The sequence below is a fragment of the Megalopta genalis genome, chromosome 2 (genome assembly GCF_051020955.1).
Source record: "Megalopta genalis isolate 19385.01 chromosome 2, iyMegGena1_principal, whole genome shotgun sequence".
NCBI classification, from domain to species: domain Eukaryota; kingdom Metazoa; phylum Arthropoda; class Insecta; order Hymenoptera; family Halictidae; genus Megalopta; species Megalopta genalis.
This window is the reverse complement of record NC_135014.1, coordinates 39,236,436-39,260,270: the sequence shown is the minus strand read 5'-3', so window position 1 is coordinate 39,260,270 and position 23,835 is coordinate 39,236,436. Positions and strand designations below refer to the sequence as shown.

Below are 23,835 nucleotides of genomic sequence, written 5' to 3'. Positions count from 1 at the left end.
TTTTACGAATGACTAATGATTAATGTGGCTAATATAATCATGTCTCATGAATGACTATCGACTAGTACTCTGTAATCATTAGTCATTGGTACAGTAATGACTGTAATCATAATCATTAGGCATTTTACCCAAATCTGCTGCAGAAAATCTTTGTTAGTGGCCTCGTCCATGCTGGTGGCTCCACCAAACACATGCATACTCACACATATACACATATAACACACTCCTCTTCTCCTTTTATTTTCTAACTGCAGATGGTACCGTAACCATATTTCATTCTTCTTAAGGACCAGTACTTAGTGCGATGGCATTGTGTACATAGATAAGAGAGTCTCCGAATTCGTTTGATTCTTGTTTCGTTCAGTCAAAAACCACCCAGGAGTCTGTCGTACAGTGTGCAGAATTAGATAATTAAAGGTGTTATTTTCCTGTTCTATTACCGAAACGCGAAAAGTTCGATTTTCATCGGTAAGCTTTTGTAATAACAATTTCTGCGAACCAAGAATCCTCCACAGTGATCGATATATTTTAATCTGAAATTTTTCGAAGTAGAAAGATGAAAAATTTATGAATTCAGTTGTATTTATATAGTATTTATTTAACTGTTAATTGGACGATTCGTGCGATTTAAATCAATTTTATAAAAGTATCGACGTTATAAAAGCAGTTATAAAAGCGTCTACATTGTGCTTGATTTGTGTTGACGTTATCTGCCACGAGTTCGAATGAGAAGTGACACTGTTTGTAACACTGAACAACAAATTTCAAACTCTTTTAGAACGTCTAAATTGCAAACAACTTGTTTTATAAACAGTTACATATATTGTTATAATTTTTCTTATTTCTTACATGTAATTTCTAAATGATGAATTTCAAAAATTCTACAAACATTTGAGGATGTCTGGCATTTGAGCAGTGTTCTATGAATTCTTTTTAACCACATGATGTGTTGTATAACATTATATATTATTCGTGTGTAAATATATTTAAAAAATGATTGAAGAAAAATGATTAAATGATTAAAATCACACGTTGTTCTGTGCATTTTGTGAAATTTGGCAATTTTCAATATAACAAACCATTCTCACATTTAAAGGGTTACAGTGGTGAGGGTGCGCCATACTTAAACTCGAGAAACATTATCTTAAAATAGAGGTTTCAGGTTCTAATTTTAAAAAAAAGTCATTATTTAATTTATCGGTAGTCAAAGTTGACCAATTTTTATCCAAAATTTGTCTGTGCTCTAATTTTTTCGAGCAGTGTATGTTAGGATGCGCGTACACAATAGCAGAGCTATTTCGAAACATTTATTTTTCAAATATTAATTAGGATACGTAGCCGGCAATGTTTTTTTCATAGTCAGTTGAAGTACTATTGCAAAGATGTCGTGTAGCTTGAAATTAGGGTTCTTATTATTTTGGTGCATAAAATCACGAGGGATATGATACCAAGTGACGCTGTGATTACAGAGTGAAGAATGTGTGCCTTTACATGGAAAAAGAATAAAGCAAAAGAGAATTAAATGTTATAATCGTAAAGAAACGAAGAAATAATGAGAGGAGACTTAGTATTTCTGTATCAAATAGTTCCCGTGCAATGTGTGTAGACTCTACAAAAATAATATGGTAACTAAGACCAACGGGACATCTGCGATGACAACAATGAAGGAGACGTTCGTTGAGGACCAAAAGAAGTCACGAAATAGTAGATTGCTCTATGAAGATGAAGAGAACGAAGAGGAACTCACGCTGGAAGACTTGGCTCCTGATGGTGGTTGGGGTTGGATGGTGATGTTCGCCATGATATTAATATTCGTAAGTACTATAAGTTAAATAAACAGTTAACCACATAACCAAAAATAATACAAAAATCTTGACGAAGTCTACATTCATAACTAGACACTGAATTTCATTTATGACACAAATTAGTAGACGAAGCAGGAAAGAGTGACATTATTCAAGAAACAAATACACGTTATGCAGTTCTCGTTTCCTGTAATTAATGCTCAAAATTATTTTGCATAAAGGTTCACGATCTTTTTATAATAAATAATACGGATTTCATACATCTATGCTAAAATCGACTAGGTGAAGTACATAACATTAGAAGAACTTATTAATTTTCTTACATTCTCCTTAATTTATTGAAGTAATTCAAGAGAAAGAAATACATTTTTATTTTTAAAGTTATTGAAACTACTGTGTGTCTTTTCCAACTTCTATTTGTTATAATTTATTAAGAAAATGTTTATTTTGTTAAACATTCGCAGTCTACTCATAAGTTATGATAAAAATGGATGTGTGTGAGTGAAATGTACAATAATCAAAATTTTTGAAGAATTTAAAGATGCTGTTATATTTTTTGCAACCTCTGTTAAAATTAATAAAAGGAAATATAAATCTCTGTACAATACCAATTTCTTGCAATTGATGTAGACAATTTTCACTTTGCATAAAAATTCGTAGTCTAGTTATGAAACATGAGATATCTAGTTTTTAATCTTCAAGAGATCGGGAGACTTTTGATTGTCCTCCTTAAAAGCAGTTAGAAGAAGTAAAAACTTCAGCATACACACATTTCTCACGTTATTATATAACTTGCAAATAAAACAGTCTTTAAGATAGCACGCGACCAGCTGAAGGTTAAACTTGATCTCGATCGTAAATTAAATTTCTATTTTCAAGTTCTCGAGATAAATTTTCGAAACAGATTTTGAATAATTTCATTAGGTAAAAAAGTTACATTATGAGACTTATTGGTACAGGCGATCTTTAATTAAGTCGCGGATTTTTGTGCAAAGTAGAACTTGTCTGCAGTTCGGTATAGAAACATTTATTTTCTTTCTTAATTATTTTCCTGAGTAATCAACAACATCCCTAAATTCTTGAAACGTTTTTATTACTTTGCAATCGATGCATTCACATTTCTTATAAACGCATAGAATTCTCAGTTTACTAATAAAGACATCATGCTAAGATATTTGATTTGTCATGTCCCAGGTTACAATATTTGGACCATCTTCGTCGTTTGCAATTATATATGCTGACCTCCTTGAGGCGACAGGTCAGCCTGGCACTGCCTTGACCGTGTTTAATTCAGTTTTTATGATCACGTTCTCTATTGCTGGTAAATCAACATTTTCCTTATCTTCGATTATAGAAACTACGAATTTTTACTTAAACGTACATTAATTTTATTGTACCTTAATATTTTGGTGATGTTTTCCATATGTATTATTATTGCTTCTAAGAAAATGGGAGTGTTTGATGCTTAAAAACATTTCCTTATTGTTATAAATTTTGTTGTAAATATTATAAGAATTTAAGTTTCATTAGGTACTACTGATGTTTTACTTATGGAATAATCACGTTTATAGCTGTGATAATTACATATTGAAAATTGAGCTTGCAGGAGCTTACTCCGAAGAGCTTACTCTTAATCTTGACAAGAATTTCGAGATTACAGTAATTTCATATTTTGTCAGATTATCTTTATGTTCTCTATAAGAAATTCAAGAATATTTATTTGTTCGTGAAAAGTATTTAAAAAATGAAGACACACGTACAATATGTACAATACAGAAAAATAAAAATATTTATAAATATACTAATAGTGATAATAAAAATACCACTGTTTCCAATAATAAAGCAACGATAGTAAATATGATAAAATTAAGTGCAATAAATTGTACACAAATTAAGGAGCTAATTACGTGATAACCGTGATATTGATTAAAAGTTGCATAACAACGTCTCCCTGTTTTAGAACTTGTCATATCTCTTCCACGTGAGTATACGCAGCGACGCTCATAATTATGCGAATGATAGAGCACATTGATAATTCTTCATATCAAAGTAATTAACTAAATCCTTATAAATAACTACGACTTCTTAAATTTAGCAAATCTTCTGTGAGACGACTTAAGTCGGAATCTAATTATTGACGTTTTTCTACAATAAACCACAATTTCTTAAAGAAATGATAAATAGAACACTAACGAAAACATTGATAAAATTAGTTCGACAAATTAGTTCGCGGCGTGTAAATTAAAATAATTACGTAATAATTTAATTAACTGATATAATATCGTAGTTTATCACTTAAGTTTATACTAAATAAAATGTTTCCACTTTCTTAGCATAACATTCTGTTTTTTAAAAATGTTAGATTCCTCGACAACTATTGATATTAGTAATTTGTTTATCAAACTATTACATACCTCTTTTTTACACAACAGACATAAATACACATGAAATGCTTCGTGTGTGTCCTAGATGGGTATTATCGCAACGATAACGCGTCATTAAATAATTTGGTCTTACGAACAATTTAGTTGTAGACAAACTAACACGCGCCGCATTCAAGACATGATGACACGTGACTAATGATACTAAGCTCTTGTAATTACTTAATTTAACGATACGGCGATATATTCATGTCAATTTGATTAGCAAAAGGGTGTATTTGATTTGAAAAGATCTATACATAACCTGCAAAAGGATGTATTTAATTTGAGATAAGTTGAATATGACCTATAAAAGGATGAATTTAGAATTGTCGGCGTATCGTAGCCATATTCATACATTTACAAGTCAACAAACGTTAACTTATCAAGATGTTGTGTCGCCACTGAATATTCCCCCCTGCCGGAAATTTAATGTCTTCTGTCATCAAGTCGCACTCAAATATGACACACAGTCTGACACAGTCATATACATATATATTTTCAGCTGTCAGATGCTGAGAAGATTGCCGATAAGAGACAACACTAATTCAGAAATAGTTATTAATGTAAATGTCACGCAGTTCTCTGAGCGTCAGATAAAAGCGACATGCGTTTTTTGTCTCGGTTGGAACAGTACGTTTACAAAAATTTGATTCGGGGATCATAACATGACATAGCAAAAAATTATCTGGCATAATTGCTTGCCGCACGTGACGATTTCATGATGTCATTGTTTGTATTAAATACAGCAAAGCGGCGAAGACAGTTACTTGGAATTCCATGCACGTGTGAATACTAATTCATTCACAGAAAAAGTGTATTGTCAATTTTCTTGTTATGTCGAGAAAGAGTACTGGGAAAAGATTCTATGACCAAACATATTTTTTGAATGTGACACACTAGATAATTATTATATTTTTCAAATAAAATAGTGACGGTTGTATTAATATATTTATTGTACATAATATAATGTAATATATTATTATATCTATTAATATGTTTTTATGATATATTAATATATTATTCTCCTATAAAAGTTTATATTTTTATATAAAGTCATGCAAATTAATATTTAAATTTTATTATAAATTAATTATTAATTTTAAAATTTATTTAAATTTTCATACATAATCCTAAATTTTATTATAAACTTATTTAACTAAACACATTCTTATATATATAATTCTATTTATAAATTTATTATAAATACATAATCAAATTTAATTCTCCAGCAAATTTATTTATAAATTTTATATTTTTACATAATTTAATACAAAATATTGAATTTTTTTTTAGAAATACATAAATCTAAAATTTATTCAATCAAATCAATTAAATGTCCATCTTCTGTTGTTAAACCTGCAAGTGTCTGCAGATGAACTGTATATAAATAAATACATAATTAGAATAAAAGACTAAGAGATACCGTTTTATGACAGGCTTAATTACAAACACGTTGCTGAAGAGGTACGCGATGAGGCCGGTAGGTTTGTTTGGCGCTGTGATTTTCTCAGTGTCGAACACCGCTATGGCTTTTGTCACCAACTTCTACGAAATGGCTTTTCTCAATTTATTTCAAGGACTAGGCCTCGGACTGATCATCACGATCTGTAACACGAATTTCAATGCTTACTTCGTGAAGAAACGAGCCCCAGTATGTAAATGCAAGGCCGATGACCGGCGCCCTCTGAGATAATTTTTAATTTTTCAGAGAAATTCTTGTTTTTCAGGTAATGAGCGCGGCTCAAGTTATCATTGCTTTAGGTGGTATTGTATATCCCATACTCATAGAGAAGTTAATGACGGCTTACGGATTTCGTGGTGAGTTCGATGAACACTCTTTTTCAGCAAAATTACACATAGAAGCAAAGTTGTGCTAATTCAATTACATGGTAATTCAATTTTGCAATTTAATTACATGGTAATTCAATTATATGATATTTCTACCACGTTGTAATTCAATTGCATAATTCAAACCTTTCATTTCCATTTAATTCAATTCCTAATTATTTGAATCACGAATGTAAATCAAATACAATGTAATTGAAATACAGTTTTTCAAACTAGAGTCCAGAATTTTCAAGAAGTAAGATACATTTTTGTGTTTTTCTTTCGTATACTCATCTTTTATCTCTTCTAACACAATTATATCGTAATTTGTAATTTTAATTGAATTGAATCTGAATTCGTAATTTCGATTCAATTACATCGTTACTCGTAATTAATGTAATTCAGTTATTTGGTCTCTCGTAATTAATTAATACTCTAATTAATCGAGTGAGGATCTGAGTTACGAATTACAATTGACAATGTTACGTTTCACCAGGCACTGCACTAATAACGGGCGCCATGAGCTCAAACTGCATCGTGGGCATGACTATGATGCATCCAATTGAATGGCACGCAAGGAACCCGAAAGATGTCCGAGCAGAAAGGGCGCGTGAAAGGGAGGAACGAAAATTATGTGGAGTAGTATCGGTGAATCGTCGTTCCGTGGACATCTGCCACTTTTCCATTTCCGCGAAAACAAGATGCAGTAGCTTGACGAGTCTGAAGGGAGACGGCGGGAAACAAATTCCGCTTTTGATTGAAACGTTGAAGGTACATTTTGGAATCGACACTTGTGTTCGTGTAAACAATTTTTTAACATTTATTTACTACCACTTTTTTTTATTTTTACAAATATTAAACATAAGTATAATTAAAGACGGATTTAGACTATGCATTTTGGATGTGCAACCCGGTTGTACATCTGTTAATGTTAATGAATTCATGATGAATCTGAAAGATGAAAGTTGCAGTGCTTACATCATTCACTGGTTGAATATGATTTCATTGTCAATGAAATAAAATAAAATTTGAAAGATTAAATATAAAACAAAAACAATCATTTATTATTTATATAGATTTAAATAAATTATTTAATATAATAAAATTTATTTCTTACTTATAAATACAATTTCAATTGCTACTTGTTAATTATCATTTGATTGCTTATTATTAATTACTTGTTCGGGGCACTCGTAATTTGTTATTTATTATTTAAAATAAAATTTGCCCAATTCTACATACATTGTATCGGAAGTATCATAAGAACTCGTTAAAATTGATACCGGACAATCGAGGTTCTTTGTAAGCTGATTCACGATCGTTTCAAAACGTTTACTCTCTCTAATTGTTAACGCAGGAGCCAGCAAAAAGAGTAGCCTCAATTTCAGAACTCGAGAGCAAGATTCAGAATCGAATGAAGTCGGGTTCGATGCGAGAACTTTTGACGAGACGCATGTCGGCGCTTTCGTCTACCAGTGTGACGAATTTAGTGACGAGTATCGGGGCGTTCGGTGACAGGAATCATTTTGAGAAAAATAAGGAGAAGAGAAATGAAAAAGGCGTTCAAGTGTCCATGAATGACGAGAGTAACGAGAAAGGTCCTTTAAAGTACGTTGTGTGTAGACTGTCGTTCGAAAGTTTAGAGCAGTTTTCCTTTCTTTAAAAAGATACTCTTCCCAAAGAATATTTACAACTATTATACATAGTGGACTCTAATGAATTTTGTCTAAAATTTATGATACGAATGAATTAACGTAGAATTACTTCATTGTATAATATATAAAGAACGAAGGATGCTCTTAAACTTTTGGGCAAAAATTATTCTGACCAGTTCAAACATCGATCCATTCAATTTTCGTAACACTTGCATGCAAGAAAAATGGAACGCTTAATAATAAGATGGTAGATACTACTAAAATATGTTATAGCTAGACTGTGGATTTTATGCGTTTACGGTAATAATGGGATCGAGAAATATGGAACAAGGAAAACATGAGAAAAATTTAATATTGTGATGTTTTATCAATTTATTAAATCTGTTTTTGAAAGAAATACATTCATGCTTATCTGTCTCCTGATTCTTGGAATTGATAAAGAACATTTTTATTTTGCATAAAGATTCGTAGTTTAGTTATAGTTCATAAAAATATGAATGAAACGACACAAATATGATTTTCATAAAACAGCAGAAACAAACTTTTGTGCATTTAACTCCATTTTGTACTACGTTTGTGTATTAGATATGCAAACATGGTCTTCATTTTATTGAGAACAATCAAACAGTATTTTAGTCTTGAAAATAATCTAAAATTTACTTAAAACTAACTTAAAATTTACTTAAATATAGCGTACAATTTTCGTAAAGCTAATGTAAAATTCGAAGTACAAAATATGATAGTATTTGCATTCTTTTTTTTGCAACAACGAAAGGTAAGAGATTTATTTTTTGTAGAATATATTTTATTATTTGAAGTATATCGCAGTACAATACTGCATGTCATCGCTTTGGAGTTAGAATAGCTTCGAGTGCTAAAGATTAAAGATTCCACTTTTCTTGTTTTTGCATATACAGGGTGTTTCCTTAACTTTTACACTAATTTTTTCGAACACTTCTCTTAATCCGGCCAAAAAATGTTTCCAAGGAAAGTTAATTAGTTTCCTGTTAGCTACATGATAAAGTACCGAATTTTAAAAAATTGTCATTTTTCCAATAAAAAATCGAGGTCACCTCGATTTTCTTTAATGGCATTGCGTATTCTTTACTTCGTATTATTGTAGTTCGTGTCAAGATAAATTCAACGACCTGCTATATTATGACCTTTGGATGACCTTGAACTGAGAAATCTAAATGCAATATATGTGTGCAAAAGTTAAGGAAACACCATGCATACAATATATGTGTTAGTCTGTTCTATTTAAACGATTTTTTTGATCGATTTCTACAGAGAAATTCTGGGGGATCTTCTGGACATGTCGCTATTAAAGAACTTATGTTTTTTAAATATGTGTTTTGGTATTAGTTTTGTGTTGTCGAGCGACTTCACGTTTTCTTGCCTGGTGCCGCTAATGATGGCGAAATCCGGTTATAATAAGGCACAGGCGGCTCTTGCAATTACTATCAGCGCATCTGCGGAATTAGCGTCGAAAATTCTGCTCGCGATTTTCACTCTGCTGGTGAATGTCAAGTCGAAATACATATTCTTCATTGCTATGATTATCATGGCGTTCGCAAAGTTTGGTTAGTAGAACAATATGTTGCACAGATCATATGATAGAACGAAGTTCTGAACGTAATTACATTGATTACAATAATTATATCGATTAAGTATGAAGTCGTCAATTCGAGGTCATCTTTATATTTATAAAGAGATATATTATCTTTATATAATTATAAAGATAATATAACTTTCTTTATTTACTCCAGTTTATGCAAACTGTATTCTCATCAATTGCTATAAATAAATAAAAATGACTTGAACTTCGTTCTTATATGCTCAGAGTCGACTTAAACAAGCTATAATATTCACAGATCGATTTCTTTTTCAGGTTACTTATTTTATAGCAGCTCCTTATCCGGCACGTATATCATGATAGCAGTGATAGGAGTAGTTAGATCATGGTTGTTAGTTCCTCAAGCATTGGTTGTCATAGAAGATATCAGTGTTGATAAATTCGCGTCCGCGTATGGAATCTGCGGTGCCATTAGTGGCATCATCAATATTCTATTTGGTCCAATTGTTGGTGAGTGAATGGAAATAATATTATATTATTATACCTTGTATGATGTTTAAAAAACAAGTAGAAAATTATTCGCTTAGTAAAACAAATTTTACTGACGAAATTGCAGAACGTGTTGATAGTTAGACTTATATTAAGCGATTAAATATGAAATTCATAGATTTTATAGCAAAATCATACAATAAAGTATGCATTTCATACTTAATGACTTAATATTTCTGTAAAAAAAGGAGTTCATACACGAACTTATCTTTTCATAAGAAAAAGATGTTCATTCACAAGTTCTTTATATGTTCGTATGCATATGTTTGTACAAATATATTTTATACATTTATAACAACAATTACTTAATCAAATATAAAATAGTAAAAACATTTAAAAATTTTAAATGAACTTTGACATTATTTTAAATTCATTCAAGTGATTAAAAAGCAGAATAAATATTTATGTAGTTCTTGTTTCTTACAATTAAAGCGGGCAATTGTAATTTTGCATACAAAATTGCAGTGTTATTATATTTATTTATAATTACAACAACACGTAATTAATGACTCCTGTTTAGATCACCTTGTAATTTCCAAGACAAACTTCACAACTACCCCAAATAATTATAAAATTAAATAACGTGTTATTTGAAATAATAATTCAAATAATTATAGAATAAAATAACATGATATTTGTGAAATACTATTTCAAATGATTATGGAATAAAAGAACATATTATTTGAAATAACATTTCAAATAACGTCATTTGAAAAATGATCATATAGAAATAATTATAAAATAAAACACAATATGTTTTTTGAAATAATACTTCATATAATGTTATTTCAAATATGTCCAAGTCTGATCGGTCCCCATTAATTTGGAATTTTGTTATATAATTTGTTAAAATTGGCCATCTGCGGGTCTGTTAATAATTACGTTAAGGAAAATAATTGTGGGAATATCGCATGTCAACTGACTTTGCGTCCAAAAAGGCCGTCCGTATCTATAGACATTAATGAATGGTTTTAGGGTTGATGAAGGATTGGACCAATAGTTTCGTGGTCTGTCAGCTTGCACTTATAGCAATGAACGTCCTGTTCGTTATTCCGTGGTCAATACAGTTCCTTTCAGTGGAATTACCAAAGAGAAGAAAGGGACGGGCGGATAAAATGGCTGCCCAATCTTCCGGTTTCACCCCGAATTGATTCACACCAACAGAAATACGAAAGCATAAAGAATTCGTAAGCGCAGGCAAGATGAAAATGTCTACTTCGAGAGCAAACTTTTGCACAAAGCGAAAACATTCCTGTATAGTTTAGTAATACAGCTGTACGAATGTGTGATAAAATGCTTCATTCGCGAAATGAAAATTTTGGAAGTGCATCGTTCCTTAGTAATTCTGCAAACTTATTTTATAGCAACCATAGAGTGAAACAGCTTTTTCATGATATTTCACAGAGTAGATGTTTTAAAGTTGACACTTATACGAATGTAATGTCAACGAAATATTGTAACGATTGTAGATATGTAATTAGAGCAACATATAAAATAGTGACTTTTATATTGACAGTGCTATTATCGAAGGTGAAAATAAAAGAAATTATAACTTGGAATGTTATATTTACTTGTGTTGAAAGCTTACAATAGTATTTCACGTAATATAATAATTTATCTTTCATTATTTATAAGACATCCTTATTTATATTATATTAGTACGCTTATAATAATAGCAAATGTTTGTGCAAATCTATCTTTCTGTACATAACAAGAATTAAATAAAAGTTTATGTTTTTTAGGAGTGTCTTATTCAGTTGCGTGGAAATCGAGAACGTTGATAACCATTCACGTTAACAAATTATTATAAATTATTAACCGAAATTTAATTACTTATGTAAATTAAAAAATTAAGAATTCAATGATTTTGAATAAAATACAGCAGAGAATTTATTAAACAATCCTATACTGTTATTTTTCAAGCTTCCTTTTTCGAGAGAAGACACTTGTACATACATGTGTTATCTGTAATTAAACTGTGAAACAGAAATGTTAAGAAGCTGAAGATAAAAGTATTTTCTGAGTAAAATTAATTATTAATTTAATTAAGATAATAAAAGCAATTTATTTAGTATTATACAAGTATCACACACAAATATATTTCAATAATTACGTAGCAGTGTAACATACATATTTTATGTCTTAGACGACATAAGCTTTAAACATTAATTAATAATATAGATCCAGATAAATTTTGCAGAATTCGATAAGAATATGAAAAATAAATTAGGAACTATGGTAAATCTTGCTTCGCACGGTATTCAGATCGCTAAACAATGCGATTCTGTTCATTTGCATATCCACCAATCCACTAACGAATATATCATTTGGAGTTTTAAAGGACTCCATCTCAAATACGAACTCCTGAATTGCCTTTGTTTCGCGGCTCAATTTTTATTCGGAAGCCGTCCACCCTCTTGAGAATAATATCAACCTTCAGCCGGAAGTCCTTTTCTGTGAGATCCGACAGGATCTTGTAGTTCCGCAGGATTGTCGACAATAAAACCTTCAACTTTAACATCGCATATTTCCTTCCCACGCACGACCTACAAAAAAAAAACGCAATTTAATCGCCTCATGCCTCATGAGATCCCACTTCTGAAGAACAAGGCATTTCGGGAAGAGTATCAGTTTACGTGAATATTTGATAAAATATTCAAATGATTTCGCACGCGTTAACCGTATGCGTAATTTGTGTTTTCGACAGTTTGTTAATGATTGATAATATTCTAGACAATACGCGAACTACGAATTCTATACACATATAATAAAAATGAGCAGGTGAAACATGAACAAGGAGAAACAGCAGAAGAATTTGAGGTATTTGATATCTTATTTACGACCTACTAAAATTATTAGGTGAAACAATTAATTTGTCCTTAATTTCGATTCCTCGTAATTGTGGATAATACATATTTTACAAAATGATCCACAGTCTATTAATAAGTTTCCGAAAATTAAAAGAATACTCAAGCTGTTAGAATTAACAACACATCCTGTATTTAATGAGCTACTTTAAAGATCTTTTGAGAATTCTAAAATTTTTAATTTATGTAGTTTTATTCGATTTGTAAATAATCCTAATCAGATATACAGTGGATGTGAGAACAGTATTCGCACCTTTAAAACGGAATAACTTTTTTATAATTCGGCCAAGCAATCTATTTTATTAGTTTACTAGACAACGGCGTAAAAATGATTTTAACGAATTACAATATGTTGGCATGATAAAGGAATTAAAAAATCATGTTTCTTCAACCTTTTTTTATCTGAGCCTATAACGAAAATTCAAAAAATGCCTTTTGTAAACCTCGGTAAATTATGTATGTGCTTGCTGAATATTTCATCGTCAACATTTATTCGTTCTCATAAATTCAAACATACTATAGGCAACGATGGTATAGTGATATAAGACAAAACGAAGAACTTTGTCGTCGAATGGTTGCTCTACTGCAGGCGTCCTCGTTGGATATAAAATGAGATCAACCATTTAAAGCAGAATGCTATACAAAGTTTCATTAATTTACTGAATAATATAAGCTTTTTGTACTCTGTGATAATAGAGTCATAAAATGAAACAATGGAATTTTGTTACAAAGTTGACATGTATGCAAGCAAGTTTATTATTTTAATTTATGATTTTAGTTTATGGTACTTGACATTAATTGTTTACCTTCTCCTAAAATGTATTATTTTTTTATAATCCCTTTTGATACTAATACTCATGAGGTTCGTTATTTTAAATTGATCAGTAAGATAATAAAAATTATTAATTACTTACCTTGGACCAGCACTGAAAGGAACGAAGGCGTAATAATGCCGACTTTGCATCCGTTCCGGTAAGAAGTTATCGGGGTTAAATTCATCAGGATTTGGATAAAATTCTTCTAACCGATGTATCAGGAATTGTGGAATTAATACTGTACAACCTTTTGGTAACACGTAGTTGTTCGTAACTGGAAAAACGACATTGCGAAATAAGTATTGCAATTCCTGTTCATATATTTGTATTCAAATAATAACGAAATGATTATCTTCGAAGCAGTAAGTCAAATAATAATCAAATAATGATCTCCAAAACAGTAATGCAAATAATAATTCGAAAACTAATTCAAAGAATAATACAATTCAAATAACAATCAAGTGATATTATTATAATTGAAATATTAACTAGAATAATCATTCAAATAATAATACATTTCAAATATTTATATCCAAATAATAATCAATTAATAATCTCGAAAATACTAACCCAAATAATAATTAAAAAGCTAATTCAAATAATAATACAGTTCAAACATCTACGTGCAAAAATTAATAAAGTCATAATAATTTTTAAAATATAGTAATTGAAATAATAATTTCATTAATAATTAAAATAATAATTAATTTTAATTTTTTATATTCAAATAATAATGAACTAATAATGTTCAAAATAGTAACGCAAACAAAGGATATTGTTCTATTTTGTAACCATGATTTGCAAATGATTCAATCGTTTACTAGAGTAGGTGTAAAGAATTTACCAATTTTGACGTCTTCTTTGAGTAGTCTAGCAATGGCAGGTACCGGCGGGAAAAGTCGTAAAGTTTCAAGGATGACTCGTTCCAGGTATTTCATTTCTAAAGTATCTTGGAAAGTGCAAGGGCGATTGGATCCTTGGAAAATCTGATTTAGCTCCTCGTATACTCGTTGCTAGAGTCGAAGTATTATAAAATCAGTTTATTTTATTACTCCGTGTTATATATATATATTCAATTATCCGAAACGTACAAAGTGCAACTTTATATCTTCAAATGTATTAATATAATGAACAACAGATCCGATCAAGTACGCAAAAATAACAGAGAAAGTTATATAAAGAAATATAATAGTAAATTAATTCATCATATTAACATCACAATTTCTCTAATATGAAATAGGATATGCAATATTAGAACATTTTAATAATCTTAGTTTAGGTATACATATAATTAATATTAACCCTCTATTATTCAAGATTATCAGTACTACGCTCATAATTTTAGGGAATGGCAATGATGAAAGCGAATCTATAATTTTAATTAATCTACAATGAAACAAATGTTACAAAAGAGTTCAGACGAAACATATAATATTGTTTTTATTTAATCACGGATAATTACCCAATTGTAACATAATCGTGCTGAAATTCGAAATTCATGACAGTCTATGAAGGTAGCAATAGAGTGAAATCAGCTATCATTTCATAAGAAAATTCAATCGCTGCGAAAATCGATCTGTGTCCAGTGTCAGAAATGTTATTGGAGATATACAGTTGACATAACCTCCGATTTTAGAAAGAACAAATATTTTTATAAAAAATGGGAGATCCTGAGAGGGGAAAGACATTATTCGTAAGAATGTGCTCAATGTGTCACACGCCTAATCAAGGTGGTGCTAGCAAACTAGGTCCAAATTTATTTGGCGTAGTTGGCAAAGTTTCTGGTAGTACGTATATTTATCATAATTTTACAATAAATGCTCTACTAATTTTGGTGAGACGAAGACAAATGTTCAGATAAAAGTCGAATAGAAAATTGAGAATATGCCACTGAAAGTAATTTTGGGTGGCAGTAACTTGTGGCAAGAGGAAAATTAATAATCGATCGAGTAATAACAGAAAATTTATCATTTTTTGTCTTTAATCTAGCCAATACCAATTTCAAATATACGCAGCAAATGAAGGACAAGGCCGTCACATGGGACCAGACATCATTAGATGCGTATTTGGAGTTCCCCAAACAATTTGTTCCTGGCACAAGAATGGTATTTAATGGTATTAGAAAGCCGGATGATCGAAAAGATATAATAGCTTATTTATACACATTGAAATAAATGCGTTCCCCTCGTGAATTATGTTGTACAGTGTGGAATATACATATACTCGCGAAGTAATATGTAGTAGTAATCTCATAGCTTTAAAATAATAAAAGCTCTATGTCATTGTATTCTCCTGCAAATATGTTACTATATTAATAATGATAAACTTTATCTCAATATACAAAATTTGATGATTTCGAGAACAAATTTTGGTGAATTGATTGTCCACGACAGGTGACAACTTTTCTAAAAAATGACGTCAAATTTCTTTAAATACACATAAATGTTCTTGACTAGATTAAATTTATTTATATATATGTATATTTATTAAGATTGACAAAAATTAAGAACGTTGATTTATTAATTTTGAACTTGTTAAAATTATTTAAGGTGGAAAAGGAATCTCAGTCAGTTTATATGTTATGCAACTGGTGCAGACGATTTGTATTTTGTAATCAGCTCCGCTATTGAATTTTATTATTATTTATGCTACTTGTCTATAACACATAAGTTAAATCACATTTAATCTTCTCTTAAACGTTGTCTAATATACATAGACGTTCCTCAATAGAAATGCATTAATATTAACTGGAATTGTTCTTATGAAATTATGTGAAAGTGACGACATGAATACAAACGTTACTTATTCAATAGTTGGTATATATTGGTAACTATACCAATAGTTGGTATATTTACCTGGACATCTTGATGAATACCGAGCACGCATAGAACAAAGCTGGAACCAGCAGCAGTGGTATCGTGCCCCTAAAAATCATTACATGCAGTCAGAAATTATATTTGAGTAGTTGCAAGTTCTAACAAAAAATTTTCAATTTAATTTTGAAGGTATCTATAGAAAGCAAATTCGTCCTAAATGACTTGAAATTAATTATTTACAGATGTACTATATAAATACACTTTCATTATCTTACAACTAAATTGCTGGTCTTTAAGCGAAATGAAAAATTTCTATATTAATTGCAAGTAGTAGAAACCAAATAAATAGTTATCTTTCCTTTTTTAATTAACTTTAATTGGCTGAAACTAGTACTTTGGCATTCTTCTTTTCATTTAACTGTGTTATCATTTTAAATTGCACATACACAATTTCGTCGTATATGTATAAAATTCACAATCTAATTACAACTTGAAGCTAATGTAGCAGATAATCGTATATGAATTCGCTAAAGAAAAAGTTACTACAAATGACCTCATTTCCCGGAAGTGCCATAATTTTGGGACACCCTGTATATTCCCATGTCTACTTACATTTACGATATTGTAAAGTTGCAGCAAATTGTAAAAGTCTCTCATAGAATACGATTGTATGAATTGATTCAAGCATACATTACAATAAATTAATAAATCTGAATAAATAGTCTTATCATTCTTGTAAAGCAACACACGTTAGTTACTGTTAGGATTCGATAGGTGTAATCTTAATTTTTGAGTATAAAATCAAGTTACCTCAAACATTATAGTGTCTACCTCCTCCTTAATTTCCTGGTCAGTTAACGGTGCGCCAGTTTTTCTAATCTCCAGTAGAAGATCCAAGAAGGCGTATCTCTTCTTCTCACCGACGTCATTCTCGTCGATTTCGTCAAGATCGTCCCTGACGTAGTGTAGTTTTGTGGTTTCTTCCTTCTTGATGCCGCCGGATTTATCTTCCTGCTTGATTTCATTCAAATTTGCATTTTGGTTCGACTTTGTAGTGTCTTCAATTTCTGAGCAGACTTTTTTATAAGCTGCTTCCTTCTTCTTCCGAATAACAGTCGACGTTAAATTGTGGATGATACCGAGTTGCTCTTTTTGTATTTCCGAAAACTTTGATAAATTGAAGAGCGTGTCGAATCGTAGATTCGCATTGTACTGGCGACGGTGAATGATATCACACATGCTATTTTAATTACAAAATATAGCAAACAGTTAATGAAAATTGTTTGGAAAATTGTTACGTTCTTTAGCGAAGTATTTTAAATTAAAGATGAGATATTCAATGAAAAGAAACAATTTTCTATATAATTATGATATTGAAAAATATTTAAAATATTGTCTTCTAAGATCATCTAAAATCTTTTATATTCATATTCCATGCATCTTACAATGTATCATTTAATTATATAAGATTGTTTTTAATTTAAGAAAGAATTAAGCGAAAGACATTGTCATATTTAAAATATTAACAATCATATATTAGTCGGATCAATTTGATCCAATTATAATATGTACCATTGTTTCAATTACGGTTTTTTAAATATTTTATCAATTACAATAAAATATTGCAAAATATGTTGTTATTGATATTTAAAATTGTGAATATTAAAAACATGACAATGTTTTTAGCTTAATTTTTTCTTTAAACTGAGAACAATCTTAGGTAATTAAATGATAAATTGTAAAATATATAAAATAGAAGTAGAAATTTTGAAGAGAATAATTAAAAAATTGTAAATCTTACTTCATCACAGCCACGGCGTATTCATATCCAGATTTCTGTTTCTCAGACTCCCTTAGTCCCATCGCTGTCTCCAATAAAATATCAACTGTCACTGATGCCATATAGTCGTGACAATCGAATTCTTTCCCCACTATATCGCGTAAACGAATCACTAAGTCTTTGCTGTTTTCGTAGAACAATGGAACAAATGATTTTAACACGTTCAGATGGAAAGTTGGTGCTATGATCTTCCTGTGCGTTCTCCATTTTTCACCTGAACTGATCAACAGTCCATCTCCCAGCCATGGCTTGAAGAACCTGTAATGTGTTCGTAAACGCGATACATCAAATTTTTTCCCAACGTTTCTATTAAATTATTATTTCTATTAATCGTTGTAAAATTGTGTGCTTTGAAAACGAGTTGTTTGACGAATAAATATAGAACATGGTAATCAAAACAGTACATGTAATTTTTAATTTTCCGTTTCCATGTGTCGTCTATAAATTTCAGATATATGGTGTTAACTATTTCTATAAAAAATTTGTCTCCCAAGTTATTCTGCTTTGAGAAACACTTCAATTGTGCTGCAAATATTTTTCATAACATTAAAAACAACGAAAATATTTGGTTAACCTAATATAGCTGGAGCACCCTGTATATTTCATACTTTCACGTAGTTTCTTGTGTTACATATGTACACATTCAATTATTTTGCTGGGCTCGTAACAATTTCTATATATGTCTGTACTCACGGTCTCGTCCATTAAACACTTCCTGCAGTTTCTTGTAACTACAACATTACATTACATTGCTGTGACGAATCCTTTTGTTTCTAGGATAAGTACCCTGCCGTGAGCCATTTATATGAAAGCACTTTGTCTATGTTTCAGTCTTGTACAGTACCATAACGCTTGCCATGTAGCGCTTTCTTAAACCGTATTCCCTTTATCTCTTCTATTCACAGTTAACATATGTCGTTCTGTATGATTTCGTGTTTTAATTTGCGCAGTACGCACTGTATTGTTTGTCTTATTTGATGACAGCTCGGTGAAGAGCCAATGTTACTTTACTATGGAAATATTTAGCACAGTGTCCTTTTTATAATATCTAACGAAATATTTGATCATACCAGGAGGATATCTCCAACGGACATGACGACTTTTAATTACACTGAATACATAATTATTTTCAACTATTTTGCACAAGAAGTTCCCATATCCTCATCAAAACATGTCTAATTGGCGTTCAAGTCGATAAAACACAGAATCACTTCGTATCAAAAACTACACAATTACCTGTATTCTGGAGCTTTGTTGATATGAACCGTGCTGCTTAGAATAACTTCAACGTCGCGAGGATGATATATGGCAACCACAACTTTCCGACCAAGGAAAGCGCGAACGACAGGTCCGTAGACATTATTTTTTATCAGCGTGCCCATCATGTCATCCGGGTGCACACCGAGAGTAATTAATGCATTTCCTAATATTGGAATTGGTTTCGGACCTAGATAACAAATAGAACAAGTCACGAACGAAACAATGATTGCTAGTTTAAACTAATAAATGCATCAATTAGATTGAGACAGTTTTACGTACCTGGTAACTTATGGGCTAACCGAACTGCCCGTGAACTTTCGATATAGAAGTAAATGGTGAACAAGATCGTAGTGATAGCAACCAGTGAATAGAGAACTGCTGATTGAAAATAGGACGTTGTCAATATTGCGGCCTCCATTTTGAATTTTTTCCTGAAGAACTGTAAAATTAATAAAGAAGTCCTAAATAATGTCTCTGAAGTAGTATACCAACTAAATTTGCACAGATACCATCCAAATATGGGTGATATATTTTAATACTTTAATTTATTAAACGTTTCTATCGGACAAATTGTTGAAATTCTAAAATATTAAATAAATAAAAGATTGTCGGAATTCAATCCCTGGCGAAAAATATTCAATCACCTTTTAAAACGCAATAAATGAAACCATTCAAAATTTGTTGAATCTCCACTAAATGACTTTAATCTTTTCTAAATGCCACAGCGACTGGTTTACCGTACAATTACTGAAATGCTTTTTTTTTAATTTTGCTATTGTTTGGAATGACAAAAAAGAAAGTAAAGAAGTCTCGACACTGAAGAATGTAAAAATTATCTATTTCTGGTGGAAATTCTTTAAAAAACTATGATTTTCACGATCTTTAATTGCCTGTAATTCAGTGAGCATATAAGTAACCAATATCCACAAGGCGCATTTTTTGAATTGTTGTTATAGGCTCAGATAATAATATCGAAGGAACATGTTTTTTCACATTTTTGTCATTCCAAGTAATAGCACAATTAAGAATAAATATCTCAGCCACCGTACAGTAAACTAATCCCTTCAACATTAAAAAAAATTCAAATGATTTAATCCAGTTTTCAAAAAGAGTTCCAGTTTTTAAAAGCTGTTCGAATTCTTCTTGCCAGGAATAGTGTGTTAAGACGATTAAATTTTAGTCTGTTTCAAATATATATATATTATATAATCGCATTGAACCAAAATTATTTTACGTAACGCGACGGAATGGCTGAAAATTATTTGCAAATATTAACGACGAATTATTTACGTCAAATGTTTTTCGGACGCAAGAGAATGAAGTAACTTCACTTCGCGAATGAAAACGATCGCGATTTAGCGATAATAAAATGAAACGGGAGAAAGTATTGTATTCTAGATACCTTTTTGCGTGGACAAGGCTCGTGTCCACAAAACGTGATCCGTTGACAGGCCTGTCTTTTTATATACTCGATTGTCCGTACGCATGGTCGATATAAAATGCACGAAAAATAAAAATTTCCATTCTTTGAAATTAATTATACGATGACCTTACGTTTTCCTCTCAAAATTTGCTTTACAAATTTTTGTTGCCACACAGGCATTAATATCGGGTTTAACATCATTTTATGTTCGAAGAAAGTGAATATGTGCTGACTTAAGAGAGGAATCACATTTCTCGACAATTGTAAATATATAGCGAAGTTCAGGGATTTTTTTAAAAAACTAACGATTTTATGTTGGTTTGATTGATCTCTCGAAAAGTTACGATTTATTTTTAAATTAATGTTTAATAATGAATATATTATGAATGATTGATCATTTTACTCCGGAAAATGTATAGTCCGCGAAAATCTAAAAATGAAACAGCCGACTTCTTTATACAATGCAGTGAGTTATTACTTGACTGCGGAAGTTTATGCACTTTAAATCTAAATGGCAGTCGAAATGTTAGTATTCAAGAATTTGCATGGAATCGTACGAAGATCGTGCTGATCCAAACAGAAATTGAGTATTGTGATCATAAATAACGGTATTTGAGCTTATTTGACTGAATCTTTCAATGATGGAACGGCCTCTCCGCCTGAAATCTGTTCATATTCCTTACCAGTACGCGGGAACCGGATTTGCTGCAGACGTTTATGTATGCGAAATTATACGAGGTCTAATCTGGTTCAAAGGGACGGAATAAAGTAATTTGACCAAGTGTAAGATCGAGACCTGCTAGACCTTGCAATACCATAATAAGAATAATCAAGTTCCATAAAACGTATTTCAGAAGATACCACTTATAAATATACTGCTTCAGAGGAAATTGCATCCGGGCACGTGGATCAGACACCTGCTGTATTTTTCGTGAACGCACGCATATTTAGACAAATAAATATAAACATACACAAGATGGAGCAATAACTTTTATCACCTTGAATACCTCTGTTATAAACAAATCCTGAACGATACAGAGAGGGACATATTGCGATGCGAACATTTTTCGAGTGGATAGATATATAGAGCAAATTTCAAGGTCATCTTTATTCTTTTCTTTTTAATGGAGTGCTATAGTTTTTATCGCGATATGATAGCGAGTGTTGAAACAAATAGAATAACCTATTATAATGGTCATTCAAAGTCAAATGTGGTGGCAAGACGAAGTTTCATACGTTATAACAGAAGTTGTTCGAATGCAAAGTTGCAACCTATCTTATCATCTCTGAACTTATGGAATATTAGGCTTAGACAAAAAAGCTGATAAAACGTCATTTTATATTCTTGTAATCATACCAATCAATTGAAATCTAGAACAGTTTTTGTTTGCTCATTCTCTAACAAACTAGTCGGTCTAACATCTCAAAAATATACAAGTCATGTGGTCCAATTTTGAAATTTTTATCATATACACACACGCGCGCGCGCGACACGTAACCTATAGTTCTTATTTACATGCTCACCACTTTATGCATAACGTTCCTATTATGTAGTTGATACTGGACCGAATATACAACAAATACAGATAATAATTAGTGGCTCTTCGTTACAGATAATAAAAATGAAAATTTGTCATATATCTTTTTAGGAGTCTAAATCGATGTTGTAACAGTTTCCAAAGCCTTGGTTCGAATTGATTAGAACATATCTAAATGAATTACAACAGTGTACGTTGTAAAGGATGAATAGACAAAAAGACGGTTATAACGATCCCTTGTTGATCGCTGAGGTGGAAACCAGTACTTCCGGAAATGACGTAGCAACCTGTTTCACCCCCTGCATAGAACGCATCAGGAAATCAGCCCTCGAGGATATTAAAAAAGTAACGGTGAGGGACAAGCAGACAGACAGACATACACACAGAAAGAGAGAGAGAGAGAGGGAGGGAGGGATGGAGAGAGAGAGAGAGAGAGAGAGAGAGAGAGAGAGAGTTTGAGGAGAGGGGAAGAGGGAGAGTAAAGTTCCCCATTCTAGTGAGACCAATTTCATGAAATTACGAAATTATCGATGCTAAATCGACCACCCTTTGTTATTTACGCATACTTCCTGGCAGACTCGATTATTCATGGAAGACGAACACGCAACGATAAGAATGATCTTACAGTTTATCAAGGCATATTATCTTATTTATTATTTAACTGTAAGTATTACATAGTTCGTGTATTTATTATGTATTTACCATATAATTTATGACTACTATATAAATGAGTGTTTGAACGTTTAAAACAATGGAATTACAATCATATGAATTAATTCGAATGTACACGTTCGAATAATATAGTTTTATTGAATAATTAATATTAGTTTTATTGAACCTGTGATACGATTTGGATGAACAATAGAAATAGATTGTTTAATATAATTCAAACTGTGTCATGATTGAAAATATTTATATCAAGCTATTGTTTTTCATTACTGTTTATTCAAACAGAAAATTTGATTGTGCTTCCTAACACATCAATTTTCATTGAACAGTTAGGTTCCGTCAAAATACGATATCCGAACACTCAATTTTACTTGCAAAGCCAGAAATATTCCACACATTTTAATATTTGGGTAGACAATGGATGCAAAGTACATTGTATGTTTACCGAGAGCTTCCATGATCACGACTTTAACTGTGAACGATACTGAATGGATACTTTTTACTATTGAACGTATAAACTTTACGCAAAATACGCAATATTTCAAACCATCACGGTTTTATTCAATCTTTTTAATTCGTGAATTATCATGACGTGACTGCGAATTTTAAGTCATTATGATGAAAATGAGTGGCTGAGATACGAAACTAAGAAAACATTTAAAGGATTTACAAATACGTTACGCTCATATTAATAATATACCAATCATTAAAAAAGGAAATACATTTTCATTTTACTTCTGTTTTCTTTTGCAATTAATTTAGAACATTTTTA

At 31.0% G+C, this 23,835-nt stretch overlaps 3 protein-coding genes across 4 annotated transcripts; 2 read left to right on the top strand and 1 right to left on the bottom strand.

Moving 5' to 3' along the window:
* Window positions 1-293: 293 nt before the first annotated feature.
* Window positions 294-11,576, top strand: LOC117219428 (uncharacterized). Of its 2 annotated transcripts, none has more exons than XM_033468593.2 (10): window positions 294-468; window positions 1,607-1,814; window positions 3,000-3,126; window positions 5,665-5,879; window positions 5,956-6,046; window positions 6,552-6,826; window positions 7,413-7,663; window positions 9,001-9,293; window positions 9,602-9,796; window positions 10,811-11,576. In XM_033468593.2, exons 2-10 carry the CDS (start codon window positions 1,623-1,625, stop codon window positions 10,984-10,986), a joined length of 1,815 nt encoding a protein of 604 aa, XP_033324484.1. In that variant the 5' UTR covers window positions 294-468; window positions 1,607-1,622; the 3' UTR covers window positions 10,987-11,576. The 2 variants fall into 2 exon arrangements, with proteins under 2 accessions (XP_033324484.1, XP_033324483.1); XM_033468592.2 differs by having other exon boundaries at window positions 295-468; window positions 1,470-1,814.
* A 299-nt stretch (window positions 11,577-11,875) lies between these two features.
* LOC117219429 (cytochrome P450 4g15) lies at window positions 11,876-20,903 on the bottom strand. The gene is made up of 9 exons (XM_033468594.2): window positions 20,836-20,903; window positions 19,713-19,872; window positions 19,410-19,620; window positions 18,135-18,431; window positions 17,144-17,573; window positions 16,373-16,441; window positions 14,362-14,530; window positions 13,617-13,791; window positions 11,876-12,381 (listed from the first exon to the last, which is right to left on the bottom strand). Exons 2-9 carry the CDS (start codon window positions 19,849-19,851, stop codon window positions 12,186-12,188), a joined length of 1,686 nt encoding a protein of 561 aa, XP_033324485.2. The 5' UTR covers window positions 19,852-19,872; window positions 20,836-20,903; the 3' UTR covers window positions 11,876-12,185.
* Window positions 15,119-15,694, top strand: LOC143258885 (cytochrome c). Its single transcript, XM_076519336.1, has 2 exons — window positions 15,119-15,304; window positions 15,507-15,694. Exons 1-2 carry the CDS (start codon window positions 15,178-15,180, stop codon window positions 15,689-15,691), a joined length of 312 nt encoding a protein of 103 aa, XP_076375451.1. The 5' UTR covers window positions 15,119-15,177; the 3' UTR covers window positions 15,692-15,694.
* Window positions 20,904-23,835: the final 2,932 nt, after the last annotated feature.